This window comes from Littorina saxatilis, linkage group LG17 (genome assembly GCF_037325665.1).
Source record: "Littorina saxatilis isolate snail1 linkage group LG17, US_GU_Lsax_2.0, whole genome shotgun sequence".
Lineage (NCBI taxonomy): Eukaryota > Metazoa > Mollusca > Gastropoda > Littorinimorpha > Littorinidae > Littorina > Littorina saxatilis.
In genome coordinates this window covers 6,103,638-6,127,286 of record NC_090261.1, presented here as the reverse complement: position 1 = coordinate 6,127,286, position 23,649 = coordinate 6,103,638, and the positions used below count along the sequence as shown (strand labels likewise).

Here is a 23,649-nt window from a genome sequence, read left to right as displayed (position 1 = left end):
CTTGTCTATAAGGCTTTTATTAGCTAATGACAATAAAGTGTCAAAGTGTCAAGTGTCTCTCTCTCTCTCTCTCTCTCTCTCTCTCTCTCTCTCTCTCTCTCTCTCTCTCTCTCTCTCTCTCTCGTCACTCTCTCTAGATCTGTGTCTCTCTTTGTCTTGTGTCTGTGTGCGTTTCTCCGTGTTAGTCAGTCTGCCTGTTTGTCTGTCGCTCTCTCTACCTATCTCTCTTCATACGGGTCACAATTATGTATGTATGTACGTTGTGTGTGTGTGTGTGTGTGTGTGTGTGTGTGTGTGTGTGTGTGTGTGTGTGTAATGAATGACTGAAACCAGCCTTTATCTTTTTCTTTTAGTTGTTGAATGTGGTCCATATTTGTGTGTGTTCATAGCTTTGTCTGAGGACATCAGCTAGTTCGTTTTAAGCGTCAAATTTAAAGTGAACGCTGCTAAAAATGTTGTTTTTTTTAAAGATAAAAAGCCGAACGCTTTTGTGGCTTGTGCGTCTGTAACTGTATAGTCATGTGCAAGTTATCCAGATAGGGTAAATTACTGCAGCGAACGAAATTGTTTTGAGCGCTCTAGCACCGTTAGTTTGTCAGAACAGAAGGTGGTCCATACTATTAGGACCAGGTCCATATTAGGGTCCCTTCCCCTATCCACTTGTTTTTCCCTGCAGATACTCTATGTCCAGGGAGTTGCAAAATCAACGTGTGCTTTTACGGTTACCACTCTTCTTCGCCGCCTTTGTTCATAGCATGCTATTTACAAAAGAAAATCAAAATCATAAGACAAGGGGTAGCATTATCCTGTCCATTTTGTCTTAAGTCTGTGGTTAAAATGAATAGCGATGAGACTTAGAGACTAGACTTTTAAGACTGGCGGGTATTTGAGGGTGAACAAAAGTAGACAACGATGTGCCGTCAACAAGATGTTGTCTGCCTAATCTTTTTTTTAATTTTTTACTTAAACATTTTTATTTACAAAATACTCAAACGTCTCATTCGCAATTGAACATTACATATAAATCAATAGGCTTACCATATCTAAACTTACTGATACACATGTTTGCTATCAACAAAATATGATTTATAATTTTGTTTGTTGGGGTATGCATTCCTGGTAAATAACCAAACAATACATCATGTTCTGTTAATATAACATTTTCTTTCGTATTAACAAAAATACTTCTAATAACATGTTCACAAAAATAACTTCATTTTTCTACATTTCCAAAAAAGTGTTCAATATAATCTATTTCGTTACAAAGACTACACAACAAATTATTTTCTTTTTTCATCTTGTGGAGTAAAATGTTTGTGGGGTAAATATTATGTAATAATTCCCATTGAATCAACTTTAATCTTTCCTCGCTTGTACATTTAGTTGCCAAGAGCAAATATTTTTCGTCAAAGGAAATATTATATTTATGTAACCAGAATTTTACAGAACAGGGTGCGCTTGCTTTTGCTTTTGTTAGAATAGCGCGGAGCTGTTCGGGGGAAGGTTTCTTAACAGGTCATGTTGACATGCCCCAGTTGTTGACCTAATGTACTGCACAAGTAGTGAATGCAAGTTACCCAAGGGCAACGAACGCTGCGGGCCCGGTAACATGATACATGTCATGTATATGTTTCGTCGACAAGAAATTAGCGGTATGCGGATCTTTCTTTTTTTCTTTCTTTATTTGGTGTTTTTCAACGTCGTTTTCAACCGTTCAAGGTTATATCGCGACGGGGAAAGGGGGGGATGGGATAGAGCCACTTGTTAATTGTTTCTTGTTCACAAAAGCACCAATCAAAAAATTGCTCCAGGGGCTTGCAACGTAGTACAATATATGACCTTACTGGGAGAATGCAAGTTTCCAGTACAAAGGATTTAACATTTCTTACATAATGCTTGACTAAAATCTTTACAAACATTGACTATATTCTATACAAGACGCACGCACGCACGCGGCACGCACGCAGGCAAACACACACACACACACACACACACACACACACACACAAACAAACCCTACCTCCCCCCTCCCACAAACACACACAGACAAATACTAAAAGATGCACTCTACCACTGATATACAGTATCGCGCTCACACACAGACACACAATGTGACCAGCCAGACACACAGACAGACACTAGACTTGGAGACTAGTTGGTAAATGCAAGTTACCCAAGGGTAACGAACGCTGCGGGTAACATGATATATGTTTTCGTCGACAAGAGATTACTAGCGGTATGCGGATCATGTGACGTCACTTTGTTTCACATACATACGCACAAATACAGATAGACGCACGCACGCGCGCACGCACGCAGGAAAACAAACACACACACACACACACACACACACACACACACACACACACACACACACACACACTACCCCCCCTCCCTCACACAAACCGACAGACACACAGAGACAAATACTAATACCACTGATATACAGTATCGCACTCACACACAGACTAATACCAGCGCCGCAGACACACAGACAGACACGACACAGACAGACACACAAGACAACGTTCATTTTTCAAACTTGTCTTTAATTGCAGCAGCAAAAACCACACACTTACAGGCCTTGCAAATAGTTTCGCGTTGTCTGATAGTCCTGATATTAATCATGCTGAAAAATAGAAACAAACGTGCATTTTTTAAATGTTCTTCTAATCTAATGTTCCGTTCGTGAGAAAGAGTGATCCATTGTCAAAATAGACAAGTACATGATTAACAATCAAAGAATACAACTTATACAGCGATAATTCACAAGACAGTTCCAACTGTGTAAGCAAATCATACTGCACTTATTTTGTGTATATTTTTTAAAAATCAATGTTGTAACGGGTTTTTTTTTTACTTTAAGTAGAAGATCTGTGGCCTTCTTTCAACAATCCTATCAAAGATTCATTAATACGTCAGCAGTGTTTTGATTTTGTGTAAAAGCGAAAACAAAAAAAGAACGACTTGTGCAGTTCCGCCAAACACCAACTACAACTAAACATATAAACGTTCCAAAATGTCGTAGATATCAAAAGGGAAAGGCAGCATATACAGGTGTATCCGCGGCGAAGTTTATTTGCCGCCCAATGTTGACCTTATATGTCACTGACTTCGCATGTTTTATGAGTACTTCTGACAAGTTATGTACATAACGTACACCTGATTGTCCATGTGCACACATGTCACACACACACACACACACACACACACACACACACACACACACACACACGCACGCACGCACATACACACACACTCTCTCTCTCTCTCTCTCTCTCTCTCTCTCTCTCTCTCTCTCTCTCTCTCTCTCTCTCTCTCTCTCTCTCTGATTGCATCCGTGATCCAACTGAGATTCCTGAACAACTGCAGAACCGTCAGCCACGCATGCAGAATTCCTCCATCAAAAGAGTCAAAATGTCATGCCGACATCATAGATGTGACGTCACCTCAGAGCGACTCCAAGAGTCCCAAGAACCAATCCCAAGACAGCGGATTTTCCTAGATTGCAACCAAACCAAAAATAGTCCGTGCACAAAATTGTCACATTCACAATAATGCAGATGATATTTTGCATCTAATAAACGATGTTCGAAAATAATTCGTCGGGTTCGAATGGGTTGTCAAAGAGTGAATACTCTTGCTTGAATTGAGGCAAACTTTCCCACGTGAAGTAATTGCTAGACCAGTCACTAGCGAGGGGTGTGTCTGACACACGTGGACAAGGATGTGTGGAAAGTTTGCCTCACTAAAAGCAAGAACATTCACTCTGTCACAACCCTTTCAAACCGACACAGTTATTTCCGGAACTCGTCTATTCGAGAAGACGACAGAGAAAACAAGAAAAACAAGAAATTCCTCCGAGGTAGGAAAAACACCCCCGTCCTTACCATTCTCACTGCCACCAACTGAGAGGGTTATTTCCCTTTGACCATTAATATGTCCCTCTATAAGTCCTTGTAGAATCTTAATCCACCAATAACTCCCTAACCGTGTGTTTGACTGGTCCCAATTTTTGTAAGGACCGTCTCAGGAATATATAGAACCTGTTCACCAAGTTTGGTGACGATCGGTCCGTTCATTCTTGAGATCTATATGCGAACACAAACAAACAAACACATCGACCGAATCCTATACACACCCCTATACCGGGGGTGTAAAAACTTGACTTAATGAAAGAAGTGGGGTAAAAACCTCACTGATTGACAAATAAAGATCGGCTAACACACAGAGAAATAACGAACAAAGAGACAATAACGAAGAGAAACGGGGAAGGAAAGAGAAAACAGCTTGCAACTTTCACCTCTAAATTACATATCCACCGATAGATTACAGGGGAAGATGTTAGTTGCCACAACCCAACACCTGTACGTTAGTAGGGCCTAGCGAAGGACACGTATTTTTCTACGGACCGTGCAAACATGTGGAGGCTGATATTGACTTTACTAAGCCAAACGTTTTAGTGTAGCTATCTAATCCTTTGACATATAAGTATCTTTGTTTAGAATTGCATTAATAACTAAACAGCAAAAACATGGACAATCCAACATGAACACGAGTGTCCATGTTTCTGGTGAGTACATTTTCTTTGTATATTTTCATTGTTATCTTGTTCTACTTCTTCTCATCTGCAGTCTCTTGCAACTTCTCTAACTACACAGCTCTTCGACTCGTGATAACAAAAAAATCGAGCTCTAAAACTGAGAACATACTAAACTGAGAGAGAGAGCTACATAATACGCTGACTCCTGCAAGTTTCCATGCCGTCCATTTCAAAACTTAACAACATGCAGCATGTATCTTCCGTTTAGTGAAACGGATGCGAGTTTTTTTCATTGCTTATCATTATGTCATTGGTTAATAATGAAAAAGCATACACATGTTTACTTGGGTATAATACGTATCCTATACATGCAAAGTGTCGAAGTCTGGCTTGACAAAACGTAAAGCTTCGTTTCCGTCAGAAACATAAGGTCAAACACAGCAAATTTACAATATCGTCCGCCAATTCATTATTTTGTCTCAAAGAGCACATTCGTAAGTTTATCTTGTTGTGCTCCTTTATTAAAACATAGATGTCATGGCTTTGTAAATTTGTATTTGAATAAAACACTGTTTAAACCAAACACAGCAAATTTGTGATGGATGTTCGTCATGTCACGTGCTACAAGTCAGTGTTCGAATTTACGCCGGGCAACGAGAACAGCGACAACGCCTGACACCAACTTTGGCCGTCTTCCTGTATCGGGATCCGTTCCTGCAGGCAAACATAAGATTCCGAAATCGCTCCGATCGTGGCTGACAGCATCTCCCTCCAGCCGTGCACGTACCCTGGCATTGGCCCATCCTCATTGGCCGAGCGCTGTAACATCCGGTGGCGTCATCACGGACGTAGTTTCTTACGCGCACTGTTGCACAGGTCCCGGAATCGGTATTTGCAACGTCTGGGTTGGATCTGCCTGAGCTGGTTCTTCTGTTGACACTGCCCACATTGGTACCCATGGAGTTGCCTGCATTGGTCCTTCTGCTGTCTGTAGCTCTGTTGTTGGTGTATGTGCCTCTGTTGGCCGTGCTGGAGTCAGTTCCCCTGTTGACAGTTTCAGAGTAGATTGTTCTACTAGCAGTGCCTGAGTTAGTTCCTCGACCGTTGCCTGAGGAGGTTCCTGAACTGGCAGTGCCCGGGTTGGTGCCTCTATTGCCGGAGCTTCGGTATGGGTCTCTGTTTGCGTAGCTTCCTCCGCTACCTGGATATGTGCCCCTGTTTCTTGAAGGAACTGCAAAAGCATTGGAAACATTGCCGTTGGACTGCCATTCGTTTCAACCTGCAAGGTTCGAGGTACATGTTCACCCGACAAGGCTTTGGATGTACGTGGAAAGTTAGAAACAGAGCGGAGCAGAGCAATACAGGCAACTAAGCTGGTTAACACTGCAGGTGATTGAAGCATGCGCAGTCCTCCGCGTGCTTCGCGTGGGAAAACGTACAAGCTGTTATAAGTCTGTGTTAGAACGTCCAGTCCTGCGGTACTAATTATGGCTTACACCGAGCGCAAAAGCCGTCAGAACAGCATTAATAGTATAAATTTATGTTCAATAAAGTAATCCGACCTGTGCTTGGCGTATATTTCCCGTTCTCTCTCTCTCTCTCTCATCATAAAGGGCAATGGCATAATGAATAAACCATACGTCTCTCTCTCTCTCTCTCTCTCTCTCTCTCTCTCTCTCTCTCTCTCTCTCTCTCTCTCTCTCTCTCTCTCTCTCTCTCTCTCTCTCTCTCTCTCTCTCTCTCTCTCTCTCTCTCTCTCTCTCTCTCTCTCTCTCTCTGTGCGTAGAATGTTTTCTTTTTAAAGAAAGACATTCTTGTCAATCAGTGCGATTTGTCAATTTTATTCATTCAAATTGGTAATTCACAATAACATCAATAAAGAAACCATTCTTGCAGAAACAAACAACAGGTAAAACAAAACACCTGTCAATCGCATACACGTATGATACAACTTACTAATTTAGAGAAATGTAGACACCGCCGTTGTAAGTAGAGCGCAGAAACACACACCAAAGTGTATTTGTAATTAGCACATCTATGCAAATATCGTCGTTTTTAAGTGTTATTAGTACTATCTATGCACGCAACAAAAGCAAGAGGCGTCATGTACATGAATATCAACGCTTGGTATAAATGGATACTATTTGGGTTAGAAATGATGTCTGGGGAAACCTCACTTTACACAAAAATCCCCAAAGAAATACATGCAAACAGAGAAAATTATTATAGTTCATGCAAAGAGAGCACACTAAATTTATCTTCAAAATTAATAGGTCAAGATCGCTTTGCAGGCATCTACTGAAGGAATTAACTGGCAAAACAAGTGTGCACAGAACAGGTTGTGTATGCCCAAAACAAAACAAAAACAAAGTCAAAATAAGAAAAGGGAAAACAATAGACTGAATCAAACAGAGCATGCGAATCATTACTAATAAACGATTAAATAGAATAATGTGCATACCAGTATAACCTTTAACATAATTATTAGATATAGCACCACAAAATGAGACACCTCAAGGATTAGTTTGACCAGATTTAACAGCTCTCTCTCTCTCTCTCTCTCTCTCTCTCTCTCTCTCTCTCTCTCGTTCTGTCTGTGTCTGTCAGTGTGTCTGTCCGTGTGTCTGTCTGTCTCGCTCTCTCTCTCTCTCTCTCGTTCTGTCTGTGCCTGTCAGTGTGTCTGTCCGTGTGTCTGTCTGTCTCGCTCTCTCTCTCTCTCTCGTTCTGTCTGTGCCTGTCAGTGTGTCTGTCCGTGTGTCTGTCTGTCTCGCTCTCTCTCTCTCTCTCTCTCTCTCGTTCTGTCTGTGCCTGTCAGTGTGTCTGTCCGTGTGTCTGTCTGTCTTGCTCTCTCTCTCTCTCTCTCTCGTTCTGTCTGTGCCTGTCTGTGTGTCTGTCTGTCTCGCTCTCTCTTTCTCTCTCTCTCGTTCTGTATGTGCCTGTCAGTGTGTCTGTCCGTGTGTCTGTCTGTCTCGCTCTCTCTCTCTCTCTCTCTCTCGTTCTGTCTGTGCCTGTCTGTGTGTCTGTCTGTCTCGCTCTCTCTTTCTCTCTCTCTCGTTCTGTCTGTGCCTATCAGTGTGTGTGTCCGTGTGTCTGTCTGTCTCGCTCTCTCTCTCTCTCTCTCTCTCGTTCTGTCTGTGTCTGTCTGTCTCGCTCTCTCTCTCTCTTTGTTACTTTACGACATGTCCGGGTAGTCTTACACGATTTTTTCCTTCATCTGCACAATTCCTCCAGTTACATACATCTTACATACATCTTATTTCAAATGCAACCCAAAAATATCACATTGAACACATTCTCACTCAACATGCACACTAACGCAACAGATCCCCCTCGTGCACCCACAGAACTTGAACTCAAACAAGAGACAGGTCTAGGGCATGCTGTGGTCACAACTCATCGGACCAAACTCTCCCGCCTGTCTCATTATCCGTACCTGTCTGCCCCGTGGCGGCGCCTCCGGTGGCCGATCCCGATCCTCCAGAGGATTCAGATCCCTGCACTTGATACCCCGTATTCCCGGACCCTCCTCCAGAGGGGTAGGAGATCCTGTGGAGCTTGTCTTGATCTCCGGAGCTCAGATCCTGTTCCAGGACGCGTCCGTCCGGCCATTGGATCCTGAGCCGCTCGGCCTGCTGAGATGCAAGACCAAAATGCGCCACTGGTTCCATCTGGCACAGGTACCCGGAGCCCCCGTCAACCACCTGTGTCAGCTGGGTGTTGTCCGTCAGGGTCACGGTGACCTTGGCGCCACGCGCGGGGGCGCTGAATCGCGTGAGTGGCAAGACTCGCAGCCAATGGTTGTTGCCGCCCTGTGTGACGTCATAGAGGCTGAGGTCCTGCTCGCGCGACTCGCCGTGAGACAACAACAGCTCCAGCTGTCCGTCACCGTTCATGTCCGCCACCGCGCCGCCTGGGGAAATCGTGTTTTGTTAGTCCATGTTGACTACTGTTTGCACACTACCTTTATTGCACTCGCTCCTAACCATTAGAAAGGCAGGATACAAGTAAACCCTTCAACGAACGGAAACTATCTTCTTCATGCAGTCACATGCAAATGTCTTTGACACTGTTGTTATTGAGCGTCGACATGAGCGAGGACGAGAATACGCCGATAAACAACAAGAAGAAGACATTCTGAATCTGTCTCAAGCAAATGTAATTTGAATAAGACTTTTTGGAGCATAGGAGAAAACGGCTCCATAAAACTCATCTGATCAAGCATCGAACTTTACAAGTGCGATAGCAGTTTTAATACAATATGTATCGCAAAACAATCTTCCAGAAACCCGCAGTGCTATGAGATCTATGGACTTTAAATCTTCAGCATTACCTGTGCCGTATCCATCGGGTTCCAAAGCGTCACCAACGTCCAGTTTAGAAATAGTGACGTCAGCACCTGCTGGTGTGACGCGGAAGAGCCGGTTTTTCCAGGTCTCGGGCGAGCTGCCTCCCGAGTAGACGATGTTGTTGTAGAAGACCTCTTGCACGCCGTCGTTGTCGAAGTCGGTTGCGATGACGGTGCGGATGGGAGACGACTCGGCCATCTCGGAAGAGGCCTTGTCCTGAACACAATAATAACACTCAACTACGAAGTCAGCATAACAACCACAGATAACGAAGTCAGTAGAATAACCACACATGTTGAGGTCAATAGAGAAACCTCAAACTACAGAAGTCAGTATTTGTTTGTTTGTTTGTTTGCTTAACGCCCAGCCGACCACGAAGGGCCATATCAGGGCGGTGCTGCTTTGACATTTAACGTGCGCCACACACAAGACAGAAGTCGCAGCACATGCTTCCTGTCTCACCCAGTCACATTATTCTGACACCGGACCGCCAACCAGTCCTAGCACTAACCCCATAATGCCAGACGCCAGGCGGAGCAGCCACTAGATTGCCAATTTTAAAGTCTTAGGTATGACCCGGCCGGGGTTCGAACCCACGACCTCCCGATCACGGGGCGGACGCCTTACCACTAGGCCAACCGTGCCGGTAGAAGAAGTCAGTATGATAACCACAAATAACGAAGTTAACCAAAACTTACAAAGACAGTTGAATAACCACACAGTTCGAAGTTATTACATATAGAATAACCACAAAATACAAATTCAGTATGATAACTACAGGAACTACGAAGGCAGTTTAATAACCTTAAAATACGAAGTTAGTAAGATAACTGAACATTACGAAGTCAGTATGATAACCACAAACGACAAAAGTCAGTATGATAGATACAAACTGCAAAAGTTAGAATAATAACCACAAACCACTGTAGTGCTTGCTGCATTATATATTGTGTTGAATTTGACTACTATATTTCAACTCGTGATGGTCAACCCAGCAATAGCAGGCATCCCCGTCATGAGAGGTGCGAATAAAGTCGCATAATTGCAGCTTCGGCAATCACTTGATTAAGTGTAACCTTACCACTAACACGTTTTGCTAAAATGAATTTAGGGAAAGTAAGTTTTATGTTAGGGATTTTCATGGCGCGAAGAGCATATTCTACTTTGACCAACGTCAGAATATAGTGTCAAACCAGAATTCGCCACTGTCGGTGTGGTCTGTCATTCAGGCACTGACGCCTACCACCACCCATTGTGGGGTTTCCCATGACTGATTGATGACGCCATCAATATGTTCTGCAGTCCACTGACCTGGAAGTTACCGTTGGCCTGCTGGATCATGAGTTTGTGCGGGTTCATCCAGTTGCCGTACACGAGGTCCACACGGCCATCGTTGTTGAAGTCCGCCAGCGCCACACCGCGACCGGGAGATGGATCGGCCAGGCCTGGTGGACAGACGAAACAAGCTTGAAGTCAAATCTTAGCAACAGCAGACTTGTACGATAATCACATGAGGGTAGGAACCTCAGCCACAAACGTGCGCAACCGTGCAGGCAGGTTAGTAGGTGTGCACGGACACATGCACACATCAATCCACTTGCTTGCTCTCTCTTTCTCTCTCTGCCTTAAAATCTGTATCCTTGTAAAATAAAGTTCAGTGTCAGTCTTTCTTTCTCTGTTCTCCCACTCTCTCTTTCCTTCTCTCGCTTCCTTCTCTCTCTTCCGGCTTCTCTCTCTCTCTCTCTCTCTCTCTCTCTCTCTCTCTCTCTCTCTCTCTCTCTCTCTCTCTCTCTCTCTCTCTCTCTCTCTCTTTCTCTTTCTCTCTCTCTCTCTCTTCCTTCCTCCCTCTCTCTCCGTCTGCTAAAACATCTCTCCTGGCACACTGGAGACTTAATTTTACCAATCTCTCTCTCTCTCTCTCTCTCTCTCTCTCTCTCTCTCTCTCTCTCTCTCTCTCTCTTCCTTCCTCCCTCTCTCTCCGTCTGCTAAAACATCTCTCCTGGCACACTGGAGACTTAATTTTACCTCTCTCTCTCTCTCTCTCTCTCTCTCTCTCTCTCTCTCTCTCTCTCTCTCTCTCTCTCTCTCTCTCTCTCTCTCTCTCTCTCTCTCTCTCTCAAACTCCCCACCCCTCCAAATATATGTGTTCTCACCTTTGCTGGCAGCGACGTCTGTAAAACGGCCATTTCCATCGTTCACAAACAGTTTGTTCTCAGGAGGATTGGAGCGGCTGCCTCCCTCGTTGTCAAAGAAAATGTCAGAGTGTCCATCAGTTCCTATGATGGGGCCAACTGTTATTCCGCGACCGCCTAAACAAAAAATCGATAACTTTTTGCCAACGCACACATGTATGTTGCTCTTTGGGAAAAGTAACCAAAACCTGGCAAATTACGTAAGACAAACTTGACGACTGACTCGAGAAATCGTATTAATTTTGTCGTCGTCTTCATGCTCTTCCTCTAACCCTCTCCCAATCAATAACATAACATAAAATTAACTTTATTATGTCCAGCATAAGAAGTTGCAGTGGTGGTACATAAAAGAAAAGACAGATGCAACACAACATTATTAACATTAAAATACATGTCCTAACAAATAACATTATGACTGACAGAACACCTCACTGCGTACAAACACTCTCACCATTGCCCCCATCCGAGCACAGTGATACCCACGTTATCATCTCATCATCAGTCCCCTAACTGTGGCAGTTGTTGGGGGGACAACAGGGCGGTGGAGGAAGAAACCCTTATCCAGGCTGTTCTATCGGGGGCTGGCGCCAGGTCAGAGAAGCTCAGCGGCGTCCATTCCTTGACGTTGTCGGACCAACTCTTCCGTTGTCTCCCACGTCTGCGTCCTCCCTCCCTCCCTTTATCATCTAACTTTCTTTAAAATGATGCATCACCGACAACAATATCGCTGTCGTCGTCGTTTTCAAATCAACAAAATCATCACCAGTAATGTTTCAGACACTGACAAGAGCTACATGAGCAGTATGGTTTGTGCTACTGACCAGTGGACACGGCGATACCGGCCTCCTGCGCCACGTTCTTCAGCACAATGCGGCCACTGGCCACGTCTGACCGCTCCTCGTCCATCTCGATCAGCCCGAACTCTCCCTGACCGACTGACAACACATTTACATTGACATCACCCTGACCTTCTGACAACACACATTTACATTGACATCACCCTGACCTTCTGACAACACACATTTACATTGACATCACCCTGACCTTCTGACAACACACATTTACATTGACATCACCCTGACCTTCTGACAACACACATTTACATTGAAAGATGTCAAGGGCAGAGTAGCAGCTCAGCTGACAAACATTCAACAATACTTGGGAGAGAGAGACATAATTTATATATGTAGGCAATGAGGGATATGGAGAGAGAGAGAGAGAGAGAGAGAGAGAGAGAGAGAGAGAGAGAGGGCGAGAGAGAAAAAGAGAGAGAAAAAGAGAGAGAGAAAGAGAGAGGGCGAGAGAGAGAGAGAGAGAGGGGGAAGAGAGAGAGAGAGAGGGGGGAAGAGAGAGAGAGGGGGGGGGAGAGAGAGAGAGTGTGCTTGACTGTGTATGTGTGTGTGTGTGTGTGCCGGTGTGTGTGCTTTTCTGTGCGCATGCATGCTCGAGCGCTCGTCCAATCCAAGACAGACAACTCACACTGTCCGTAGGTGGCGAGGATGACGGAGTATTTGCCCGTGCCCTTGCGGTCAACGGCGGCCACAGAACGGCCAGCGAACATGGACAGAGCGGCGTCATTGCCGCCATCAGCAAACAGGTCTTCGTACCTCTCCACCCCGTCAGCACCGCGCCGCCACTGCACGTGAAGCAAGAGAGAGAAATTCAAGTTTTACGCCCTCACGGCAAAGCCATTAGGGGCATGTTCCCGGGTTTCACTCCGACTTTAAGTTTGATAAACAAGTGTATGCGTCGTTTATGTGGTATATCATCCATCTGCACTTATGGCAGAATGGCCGAGGTCTTTTACGTGCCACTGTGGTTACACGGGGGTGGGATACCGTCTCTGGGTTTGCACATAAAGTTGACCCGTGTCCGTCCCGTAAAGCAAGACAAGAGACAAATCGCCATTCGGGCATCCACACAGCCGCCTGATTGCCCCAGCGACAACACACTGTCACTGACAATACCTTTCGATTTCAAGACACAGCTGTTTCAAAAGCTTATCATTCCTTTATATTCGACAGGATCAAGTGTAAGGGTTTGAATAAGCTTACAACAAGGCATCAGAAAAAATTTCGAAAGAAAAAAAAGAATGAAGAATTTGCAAAAAAAACTGTGAAGAGAACGGAGCAGCCGACGTACCTTGAACAGCTTGTCCTTGTACTGTTTGGGGCCGCTGTAGCGACCGTTGGTGTTCAAAAAGTAGATCTCCTCCCGTCCGTCCCCGTCAATGTCACAGGCACACACGCCGATGGCTGCACCTGGACATGCAACCGCGTAGACACTCAGACAGACAGGCATAAATACACACACATAGAACAGGTTGATTGTTGTCCTGTTGGTACCAACATGTACTGCGTATTCATTTAGAGAACTCTCTCTCTGTCTCTATGTCTCTCTCACTCTCACTCTCTCTCTGCCTGTCTCTGTCTGATTCTCTGTCTCTGTCTCTGTCTCTCTCTCTGCCTGTCTCTGTCTGATTCTCTGTCTCTCTCTCTCTGTCTCTCTCTGTCTCTCTCTGCCTGTCTCTGTCTGATTCTCTGTCTCTGTCTCTGACTCTCTCTCTCTCTCTCTCTCTCTCTCTCTCTCTCTCTGCATGCATACCTAGTTGTGAGTTGACCTCTTCCTTTTTTGTCTCTACAAATTGACAACCACTCACTCTGTCTGCCTGACTGTCCTCATATGTTTCAATGGAAATGTAACTTGTGAACGACTGGCTACGCTGATCTATTTCTTAAACAGACTCACACAACTGACAGAATCGAAAAACAAGAATTAAGGTTATTGTTAATGTACAGAACAACCTACATGTATTGTTTTTTATTCTGAAGTTTGGAACGTTAGCCGTCTGTTAGATTTGTTTCTTATAACTGCCATACCACCACATCGTCATATTCAAAACCGACGCTCGTCCCTACGTAGTGTAGGCTACTTACCTCCCGGGTCTGTGAGGGGTTTGAACCTGTCATCGTCTGTCAGGTTGATGTACCGGCCTGTGGTCTTGTCCAGCTTCAGAATAAGGTTGGGGCCATTAAATCTGTAGCAGAGAACACACACATTACTGAAAAATATAACGAACATCAAGGAACTAGAAATCTCCAGAAGTAGTCTTTTTACTGAAAACTCAGTGCTAAAGCTTCTTCTTTTTTTCTCTTTTCAAATACATGTATTACAACACAACTACAGCACCACTATCGTAAAAAGAAAGGTATATAAAGACTTTTATTCCCCCCTCTGCTTCTTTACCTCTGTAAACTTGTAGGGGTAGTTATTTTTCGATAATGACCCAGCAACCAAACAAATAACGACCCAGCAACAGCCTGAATCCTCGATAGTGCAATGGGTTGAGAGGTTGTTCTGTTTCGGTACTACTTTTTGCGACTGAAAAGTTCCGAACGCTCTAATGTACGAAGTATACATCTCTGGAGCAAACAATACAAACATACCGCATTTAAATTAACAACTACAGGCCTGAACACATGAATCTCCATATAAAATCCATGAGTTCGGTTGTTTTCTGAATCTAGATCAGACGTTCATCACAAGCAATTTCCCAAGGCAAGTAACTCATACTTTGTCTAGCGACAAGAGTAGTTCCCCTTCTTTTCACTCAGTTTCTTCGACAACAGACTGCAATCCGACGGTCAGTTTTCAACAATATTTCATTTAATAAACAGATCACACGCAACCAAATGCACACATCTCAATTTAAACAACATAAAGCGGTTTCATACACTATTTTCCCCAGAAAACTTAACTTCATACAGTTTTTAACGTTGGAACACGGGTGCAAAAGTTCGTCTGCTAGTCCCATTTGACGAAAGAACATTATCCTAACCGATACCAAAACATATACAGAACACACAATATCTGCCTTTGCCGCCACAGCAGAATAACAGCATATCTGTGTACTTGATTTTAGTCCAAAATAGGAAAACTGACAAGAAGTGTTAACAGAATGGAATGATTTGCACGGAACTATACAACCGCGCATTAATCGATCGCCTGCGCAGGTTGACTGGTTGAGTGAATAGGATTCGATCAAACTTTCGCAAAAAACCTCCTCTTTTCTTTGAATAACTGAAGAAAGGAGGAATAAAGAGGTTACACACCTCGTCTCAGTGATTATCAAAAATAATGGTCTCAGTTCGCGGTCATGAAAAAGCTCGCTAAAGCTCGCATTTTTCATGATCCGCTAACTTCGACCATTATTTTTGATAATCACTGAGACTCGGCATGTAACCTCTACATACATTCACTACACGACAAATATAAATGTGCCCCTCAAAATGTCTGGATCCTATACTGATACTTTCACATAACCATTATTTTCAGTGCAAAAGCTTCGCGCGGCAGGCTTCGAGAAGTAGCGTAGTCGACCTCGCCCAGCTGAGGACAGGCTTAAAGTCCTTCCTTAATTGAGCCCAAAGTCGACTTCGCGAAAATCTTTTTACCGAAAATGTAGTGCCGCCAAAGCTTCATGCAGCCAGCATCGTGAAGTAGACTTCCCGAAGTCGTCTTCGTCCTGATATTGAGAGGGTGTACAGTTAGCTGAAGTCGTCTTCGTCCTGATATTGAGAGGGTGTACAGTTAGCTGAAGTCGTCTTCGTCCTGATATTGAGAGGGTTTACAGTTAGCTGAAGTCGTCTTCGTCCTAATATTGAGAGGGTTTACAGTTAGCTGAAGTCGTCTTCGTCCTAATATTGAGAGGGTTTACAGTTAGCTGAAGTCGTCTTCGTCCTAATATTGAGAGGGTGTACAGTTAGCTGAAGTCGTCTTCGTCCTAATATTGAGAGGGTTTACAGTTAGCTGAAGTCGTCTTCGTCCTAATATTGAGAGGGTTTACAGTTAGCTGAAGTCGTCTTCGTCCTAATATTGAGAGGGTGTACAGTTAGCTGAAGTCGTCTTCGTCCTAATATTGAGAGGGTTTACAGTTAGCTGAAGTCGTCTTCGTCCTGATATTGAGAGGGTGTACAGTTAGCTGAAGTCGTCTTCGTCCTGATATTGAGAGGGTGTACAGTTAGCTGAAGAAGACTCACCCAGCCACGATCCACTCCATCTCGCCATCGTCATCCACATCGGACACAGCCACCCCGTAGTTCAGCTGCCTCGTGCTGAAGGGAATCAACTCGCTCCTGTCCCGGAACATGCCCCCGCTTGTCTGCCCCTGCGCACAGCTGGCAAACTGACACGTCAAAACTCCGCAAGCCACCAGGGATCCAAGCATTCCCAGCGGAACTCGCCTTCTCAAGCCACGTCTCAGCAAAGACTGCATCTCCTGCGATTATCTGCCCGTGGGAAAAAAAAGGGTTATACAATGGACGAACTCAGGAAATAACTCTGTCGGATTTGTATGGGTTAGGAATGAGTGAATACTCTTGCTTTTCTTGAGGCAGAACCTGACAGACGGTTATTTCCGTCCGAACATCGTATATTAGCATTAGTGCCAAAGCTTGACATAACTGGAACATAAAATTGAGACTGACTGGAATATTTTCTTGTCAGAAGTAGACAACAGGTTGCACAATCCGTTCTTTGTATAACTGTCTGTGCTGTTTTCCTGTTAGAAGCATTGAACAAGTAGAGATCCAGAAATGAGTAAAACTGTCTCACACACAAAACTAAAGAACAAGAAAAGGAAGAAAGAACAGAAGGAAGAAACTATCTAACTAAGTAACTAACTAAGTAACTGACTAACTAAATAATTGGCATACAAGATTTTAGTAACTTTTTACTTTTTGTCGTCTTATGTTTCAAGCCTATGTGAATATATATACTAACACATTTTGTGAAGGAAATCACGAATAACACTGTAACAGGCAAAGTTTGACAGTGATATCTTCCACGGTTTTAGAGCGCTAACCAGAGATATAGTGTGACATAGCAAAGTGTGTGGCACGCACTGTGAGTTCAGCTCACTGACCGAGAATAGTTGATGTAAATCGCAACAAGGGTATTGTTACACTTTACCACTACTGTCCTTGGACATTGAGGGGTTGTCCAAGTAATCGGCCGGGAGGGAGGAAGCCCGGATTGCGACAGGAAAGCACGTAACAGTGCGTCGTATAACCGGTCTGAGAGGGAGATAGTGGCCAGATGACAAGTGTGAATGATCTGAGAAGCCGCCGAAGTATCATAACTCTAGACCAGCATAGCTGAAATTCGACGGGATTTCGCGAAGTTATTGCAAGGTTATGGTTGTCCGTATAGTTGGACCATAGAGGTCACAGGACGAAAGGAACTGAGTAGACCGAGGTCGCCAGTGGAAGGAATTAGAATTCAGATACATTTCCTAGTGAACGGCCATAGACGCTGTGTAATTCTGTGTATGAACAGAGTTACAATATGTCTATAAGATCTTAAGTACATAAGATATAATGAGTGTTTAGTAGGTAGAGCAGACGGTGATTTGAGTCTGCCGGAATATGAACTGTAACTGTTTTTCTGATTACACACGAGCCGTGAGTCGATACCAGTAAAGTAGATATCGTGTGCCTGTGAGTTCACGGACTGTTTGTGTATTTCGCTACACTGATAAGTGAAGGGTAGAGGGTTTTGTTAGTGAATTTGTGCACGAGATTGTAATCTCGCTTTGTTTTTGCATTCAAACCTTTGAATTTTTGAATACCTAACATTTATGTTCATGATTGTGTGTATATGTATTTGTGTGTATGTTTATCGTAACTGTATAATACAGTGGAAGGAACTTACATTTGGAGTTGTGTTTGTTTTTGTATGATAGCGTACTAGCGCATTTGCATTCATTCACACATTTATGGCTGCATGATCGTATTCCTATTCATGTCAGTCACAAACGGTTTAATTTCCAATCGCGTGTGACACTAGAAACGCACACATAAAACTATACTTTCCCATGTATTTGCTAAAATAGCAATAGAAACAGAATCTGTCAAACTGAACACTCTCAGAGGTCATTATCCCCAGCAGCGTCAAGCAGCGATATGCAAGTCCCATCAATGAGATGTCAAGTATGGTTGTCATTTTGAGTGTTAAATCCAAGTATCGAACAGGAGTCACGCCTACGTGTACAAGCCACAGCAGCTGGTTCATCAAATATTCTTCAAGCTGGACAGCACAACAGGAGTATTTATTGCATTGATATGCTAAACAGGTCTAGATCTAGATGTACAGATACATTTGATTTATTTAGCCACTGATATACAACACAGTGATGCCATGTTGAAAAACTGTATTTATCAAACACATATACACTTAGCGGGTCCGGTAGCACGGTCAATTTCTGACTTATTTACAGCAGAAATAAAATACAGAGATAGAATGTTGAAAAAAGGTATTAATTTATTGCACTGAGCAAATTCTGTAGTAAGGTCAACTTCTGATTAATTTTACCATGGTAATACAATACAAAAACACCGTGCAGAAACTCGATGCAATACAAGGCAAAGTCATTTCAAAGATTGACAACACAAGCGTTGAGGCTTATGTGCTATTTATGATGACCATGGGCGTCATTAATTCTGTCGAGTCAATCTCACCTCACCCCCATATCCCCCGTCACCACCATCCAACCCCAGCAAATGTCAGATGTCAAACTAAAGAGTAGCTCATTAACTGAGAGGCTGCGTTGGATCTATCAATTAAACTGTCATAGTAAATCCCGGGAGGGACGGACACGGGTCAACTTTATGTGCAGTGGCACGTAAAAGACCTCGGTCATTCTGCCATAAGTGCAGGTGGCTGATTACACCTAAACAAGCACACACCTGGGTAGCGCCACTCTTGTTGCTGCTAGCTTTCCATTGGGAGGAAGCGACCCGAATTTTCAAGCATTGGGATAATAGAGAATATAAAATTGAAAAACAAAACGAAATGGCTATTTTGCCGGTACCGGCAACGTAGCCAGTAAGCTACGTTGCCGGTACCGGCAAAGTAACGATATGTTACGGTAGAGGCTATTTTGCCAGTAGAGGCTCTCTCTCTCTCTCTCTCTCTCTCTCTCTCTCCACCCTCTCTCTCTCTCTCTCTCTCTTTCTCTCCACCCTCTCTCTCTCTCTCTCCACCCTCTCTCTCTCTCTCTCTCTCCTCTCTTTCCTCTCTCTCTCTCATGTGATTCATGACACACACATAGAGACAGAGAGTCAGCGACAATGATAATAGAGAGAGAGAGATGTGACGATGACTTGTTGTATATTCAACGTCCGTATATATTCAATCTATTTCATGTGATTCATGACACACACATAGAGACAGAGAGTCAGCGAGAATGATCATAGAGAGACAATAACCAGTATTTAATTCCTTGCATGGAGATCATCGGATATTTGCCAGTTAGATTAGTGTATTTGGTGTTTTAAGAGAGAGAGAGACAGAGAGAGAGCAAGAGTGGGAGAGAGAGAGAGAGAGAGAGAGAGAGAGAGAGAGAGAGAGAGAGAGAGAGAGAGAGAGAGAGAAATATGGCTTTTATTCGTGTATAAGACAAGGTTGTAATTGCATTTGAAGTTTGCACATCAGAAATACAATTTACAAATATTGAAGATTACTTGTGTATTGCCTTTGTGAGATGGAGAATCCGACTAGACGTTTCACTTTACTAGCTTCAGCAGCGTCCAACCGGCAAAATAGCCTCTACCGTAACATATCGTTATTTTGCCGGTACCGGCAACATGGCCTACAGGCTACGTTGCCCCGGCGGTACCGGCAAAATAGCCATTGCCAAAACAACAAGAAGAGCAAACGCTCGATCGAGTCACTTTCGCAGTTCTGAATATTATATGAGGCATCAGATGGACAGGAAGAAATTGCTATTCACAACACAATGAGTCACGTTCACATAAAATTTGAGCCCGGTCACTTTTATAGTTTCCGAGAAAAGCCCAACGTTAAGTTGTGTGTTGCCGAACAGAAAAGGCTAGTTATCTCCCTTGTTTTTCTGATAACGTTCGTAAAAGGCTACAGATGTAAATACTTTGATGTAAAGAATAATCCTACAAAGTTTCAATCACATCCGATGAACTTTGTCAAAGATATAAAATGTCTAATTTTTCCTTTGACGCTGACCTGTGACCTTGAAAAAGGTCAAAGGTCAACGAAACCATCGTTAAAGTGTAGAGGTCATTGGAGGTCACGACTAAACAAAATATGAGCCCGATCGCTTTGATAGTTTCCGAGAAAAGTCCAACGTTAAGGTGGTGTCTACGGACGGCCGGCCGTCCGGACGGCCGGACGGACAGACTAACACTGACCGATTACATAGTCACTTTTTCTCAAGTGACTCAAAAATGAACAAAATGGGACATCGCTTTGGATACTTTCCTGTACAGAACTGAGCAGATGACGAGAGCAAAAAACAAACAGTTCCCGTGACAAGCATCAAAGCTGTTGCCAACAAGGTGGTAGCTCTTGCTAATGGTGTGTGTGTGTGTGTGCGTGTGTGTGTCAGTATGTGTTTGTGTGTGTGTGTGCACGGTGTGCGTGTGTGTGATGTGTATGTGTGTGATGTCTGTCTCTGTCTGTCAGTCTGTCTCTGTCTGTCTGTCTGGTTGTCTGTCTATCGGCGCCCCGCCGCGTATACATGTCTTTCTGTGTGTATGTGTGTGTATGTGTGTGTGTGTGTGTGTGTCTGTCTGTCTGGTTGTCTGTCTATCGGCGCCCCGCGTATGTCTTTCTGTGTGTGTGTGTGTGATGTGTGTGTGTGTCTGTCTCTGTCTGTCAGTCTGTCTCTGTCTGTCTGTCTGGTTGTCTGTCTATCGGCGCCCCGCGTATGTCTGTCTGTGTGTATGTGCCTCAGCACAATGTGATGCACCGGACAAACATAAAGAAATAATTTAGATAACATAGTTTTACTCTGTTTCTGTATGGCAGAGAAGTAAAACAGAATACCGAATACTCTTGTTTGCTTCGGGGCAAAACAAAAACCACACGAACGCAATCAATAGACTTCAAGCGCGACCGAAACAGTACAGAGACGCTGTGCCATAGTGTCGATACTGTTGCATATTGCATACTATACGGTGCTAATCTTCGTCACCGTGAATTGTGTGTTATACTGACCTGATCAGTGGCATCAATTCTTGAAAACTGAACTAGCAACAGCCCCTAACATACACATTAAGCTGTGTGCCGTGTGTGTGTGTGTGAGTGTGTGTGTGTATGTGCGTGTGTGTCAGTGTGTGTGTGTGTGTGTGTGTATGTGCGTGTGTGTCAGTGTGTGTGTGTGTGTGTGTCAGTCACGTGTGTGCGTGTGTTTATTAGGGCCAAGAAACTTTCTTTCTTTCTTTCTTTCTTTATTTGGTGTTTAACGTCGTTTTAAACCGTTCAACTTGAGGTTATATCGCGACGGGGAAAGGGGGGAGATGGGATAGGGGAAAGGGGGGAGATGGGATAGAGCCACTTGTTAATTGTTTCTTGTTCACAAAAGCACTAATAAAAAAATTGCTCCAGGGGCTTGCAACGTAGTACAATATATGACCTTACTGGGAGAATGCAAGTTTCCAGTACAAAGGACTTAACATTTCTTACATACTGCTTGACTAAAATCTTTACAAACATTGACTATATTCTATACAAGAACCACTTAACAAGGGTAAAAGGAGAAACAGAACCGTTAGTCGCCTCTTACGACATGCTGGGTAGCACTCGGGTAAATTCTTTCTCGTCCCAACCAATATGGGACTCCCCCTAACCTGCGGGGAGTGCCGAGAAGCTGGCATGTGCCTATGACTTCTTCACTGTTTCAGCGAATCAGTTTGATTAATTTTCTGAAGACGGACTGAGATACATTTTCGAGCAATGGTCAGTTCAGTAGTACTGATTGAAAAGTACCAAAGGACACCGTGGTACACACACACACACACACACACTGCAAGCACACACTTCCTACACATAGGGAGAAATGTGTTTTTCATTATAACTTTGACTTCGTACACGTGTAAAAGAATTATTTACGTAAAATCCAACACGCACATAACGATACTGAGAGCCGTGCATTACTAAAGTTATCCGAGGCTAACGAAGCTGTTGCGCCGGTTGCACTGAGGTCAGTTTAGGAGAACTGACACAACAGCGCATTGCTGATTTTCATGGAAAACGTTATCCGGTGTAAAGCCAGTAGAAACACCACGGAATCTATCTCAACAAAATATTGAGCTGTTTTTGAGTTGCAGGGCGCAGAGCCCGTTTTGCTACAACACGGTCGGTCACAGTGAAGCGCATTCCATAAGCAAACCGGGTCATTGACTCGTTTACTAAATGCGCATTGTTCTTTCTACATATATGCACACAAAACCTAACTCAGATAAAAATGTACTCACATAAAGTCCCAACAAAATCGCCCCAGAAAGAAGTTCTATACAAACGTGTTCAGTCAACAGACTACACGTGAGTGAATAACATCAACGTGTCGTCTGCTCCAACACGATGTGTGCAAGCCTTGCTCTCGCTGTTATGGCACGTGACCTCGACCGGTGTTTCATAAGGCATTCCCCTGGGTTATTTTTAGCTCACGCTTTTCGTAACGGGGCTTGCTCGATTGATCGCGCTTGTGTGCGTGCGTGCGTGCGGTCGCGCGCGGTGTACGTGTGTGTGTGTGTGTGTGTGCTCGGCGTGCTAAGACGTGTGTGTGTGTATGTGTGAGACGGTGTGTGAAGGCATGCGTGTGTGTGTCAATGTCAGCCAGGCTGAGCCAGTGTGTGTGTGTGCATCACAGTGTGTGTGTGTGTGTGTGTAGTGTGTGACGTGTCTGTCTGTGTGTGTGTGTGTGACACATACACACACACACACACACACTCACACACACATACACACACAAACTCACATACACACACACATACACACACACACACACACTCTGCATGCACACACACACACACACACACACACACATACACACACACACACTCACACACACTCTGCACACACATGGATCAGGAACTCTTTCTCTTTCTTCTTTTCTTTTCATTCAGTTCTGTCTGTGGTTCATATCTGTACATGGTATACTCTTCAATTGTACAATCATTGCAAATTAATGCAGTGAACATTTTATACACAATGTTCATTAACCCTGGTGCAAGTACAATGAAGAACAATGAATTTAAGACAAACCACATGAGGGTATTTTCAAAATCAGTTCGATCACGCATACAATACATACATCATTAAAATAGCGGTTGGGGAAATAGAAAGAAAGCAGGGTCTGAATTTCTCACGGAAAACATAAAAACTGTGTTTGAAGTTTCTCCTTCCCCAAAAAACTCCCCTCTTAAACCCCAACCAAACGTACCCCTTCTCACAACCGAACACAAATTCTTCAGCTCATATCATGCAACATACATGTTCAGGGTTTGCTGTGTGTGTGTGTGCCTGCCTGTGTGTGTGTGTGTGTGTGTGTGTGTGTGTGTGTGTGTGTGTGTGCGTGTGTGTGTGTGCATGCAGAGTGTGTGTGTGTGTGTGTGTGTGTGTGTGTGTGTGTGTGTGTGTGTGTGTGTGTGTGTGTGCATGCAGAGTGTGTGTGCATGCAGAGTGTGTGTGCACTCAAAGAGTATGAGTTTAGGAGCATGCATGGAGGTATGTCAATGGGGATGAAATTTCA

At 43.9% G+C, this 23,649-nt stretch overlaps 1 protein-coding gene across 3 annotated transcripts; it reads right to left on the bottom strand.

The window, feature by feature from the left end:
• Nucleotides 1-2,528: 2,528 nt before the first annotated feature.
• LOC138953756 (cartilage acidic protein 1-like) lies at nt 2,529-22,890 on the bottom strand. Of its 3 annotated transcripts, none has more exons than XM_070325649.1 (11): nt 22,373-22,890; nt 16,121-16,369; nt 14,018-14,118; nt 13,224-13,342; nt 12,561-12,717; nt 11,903-12,016; nt 11,043-11,198; nt 10,201-10,334; nt 8,874-9,105; nt 7,977-8,453; nt 2,529-5,774 (listed from the first exon to the last, which is right to left on the bottom strand). In XM_070325649.1, the coding sequence occupies exons 2-11, from the start codon at nt 16,354-16,356 to the stop codon at nt 5,185-5,187; spliced, it is 2,316 nt and encodes a 771-aa protein (XP_070181750.1). In that variant the 5' UTR covers nt 16,357-16,369; nt 22,373-22,890; the 3' UTR covers nt 2,529-5,184. The 3 variants fall into 3 exon arrangements, with proteins under 3 accessions (XP_070181750.1, XP_070181751.1, XP_070181752.1); XM_070325650.1 differs by having other exon boundaries at nt 2,529-3,501; XM_070325651.1 differs by having other exon boundaries at nt 2,529-2,629; nt 22,373-22,887.
• Between the last annotated feature and the right edge of the window lie 759 nt (nt 22,891-23,649).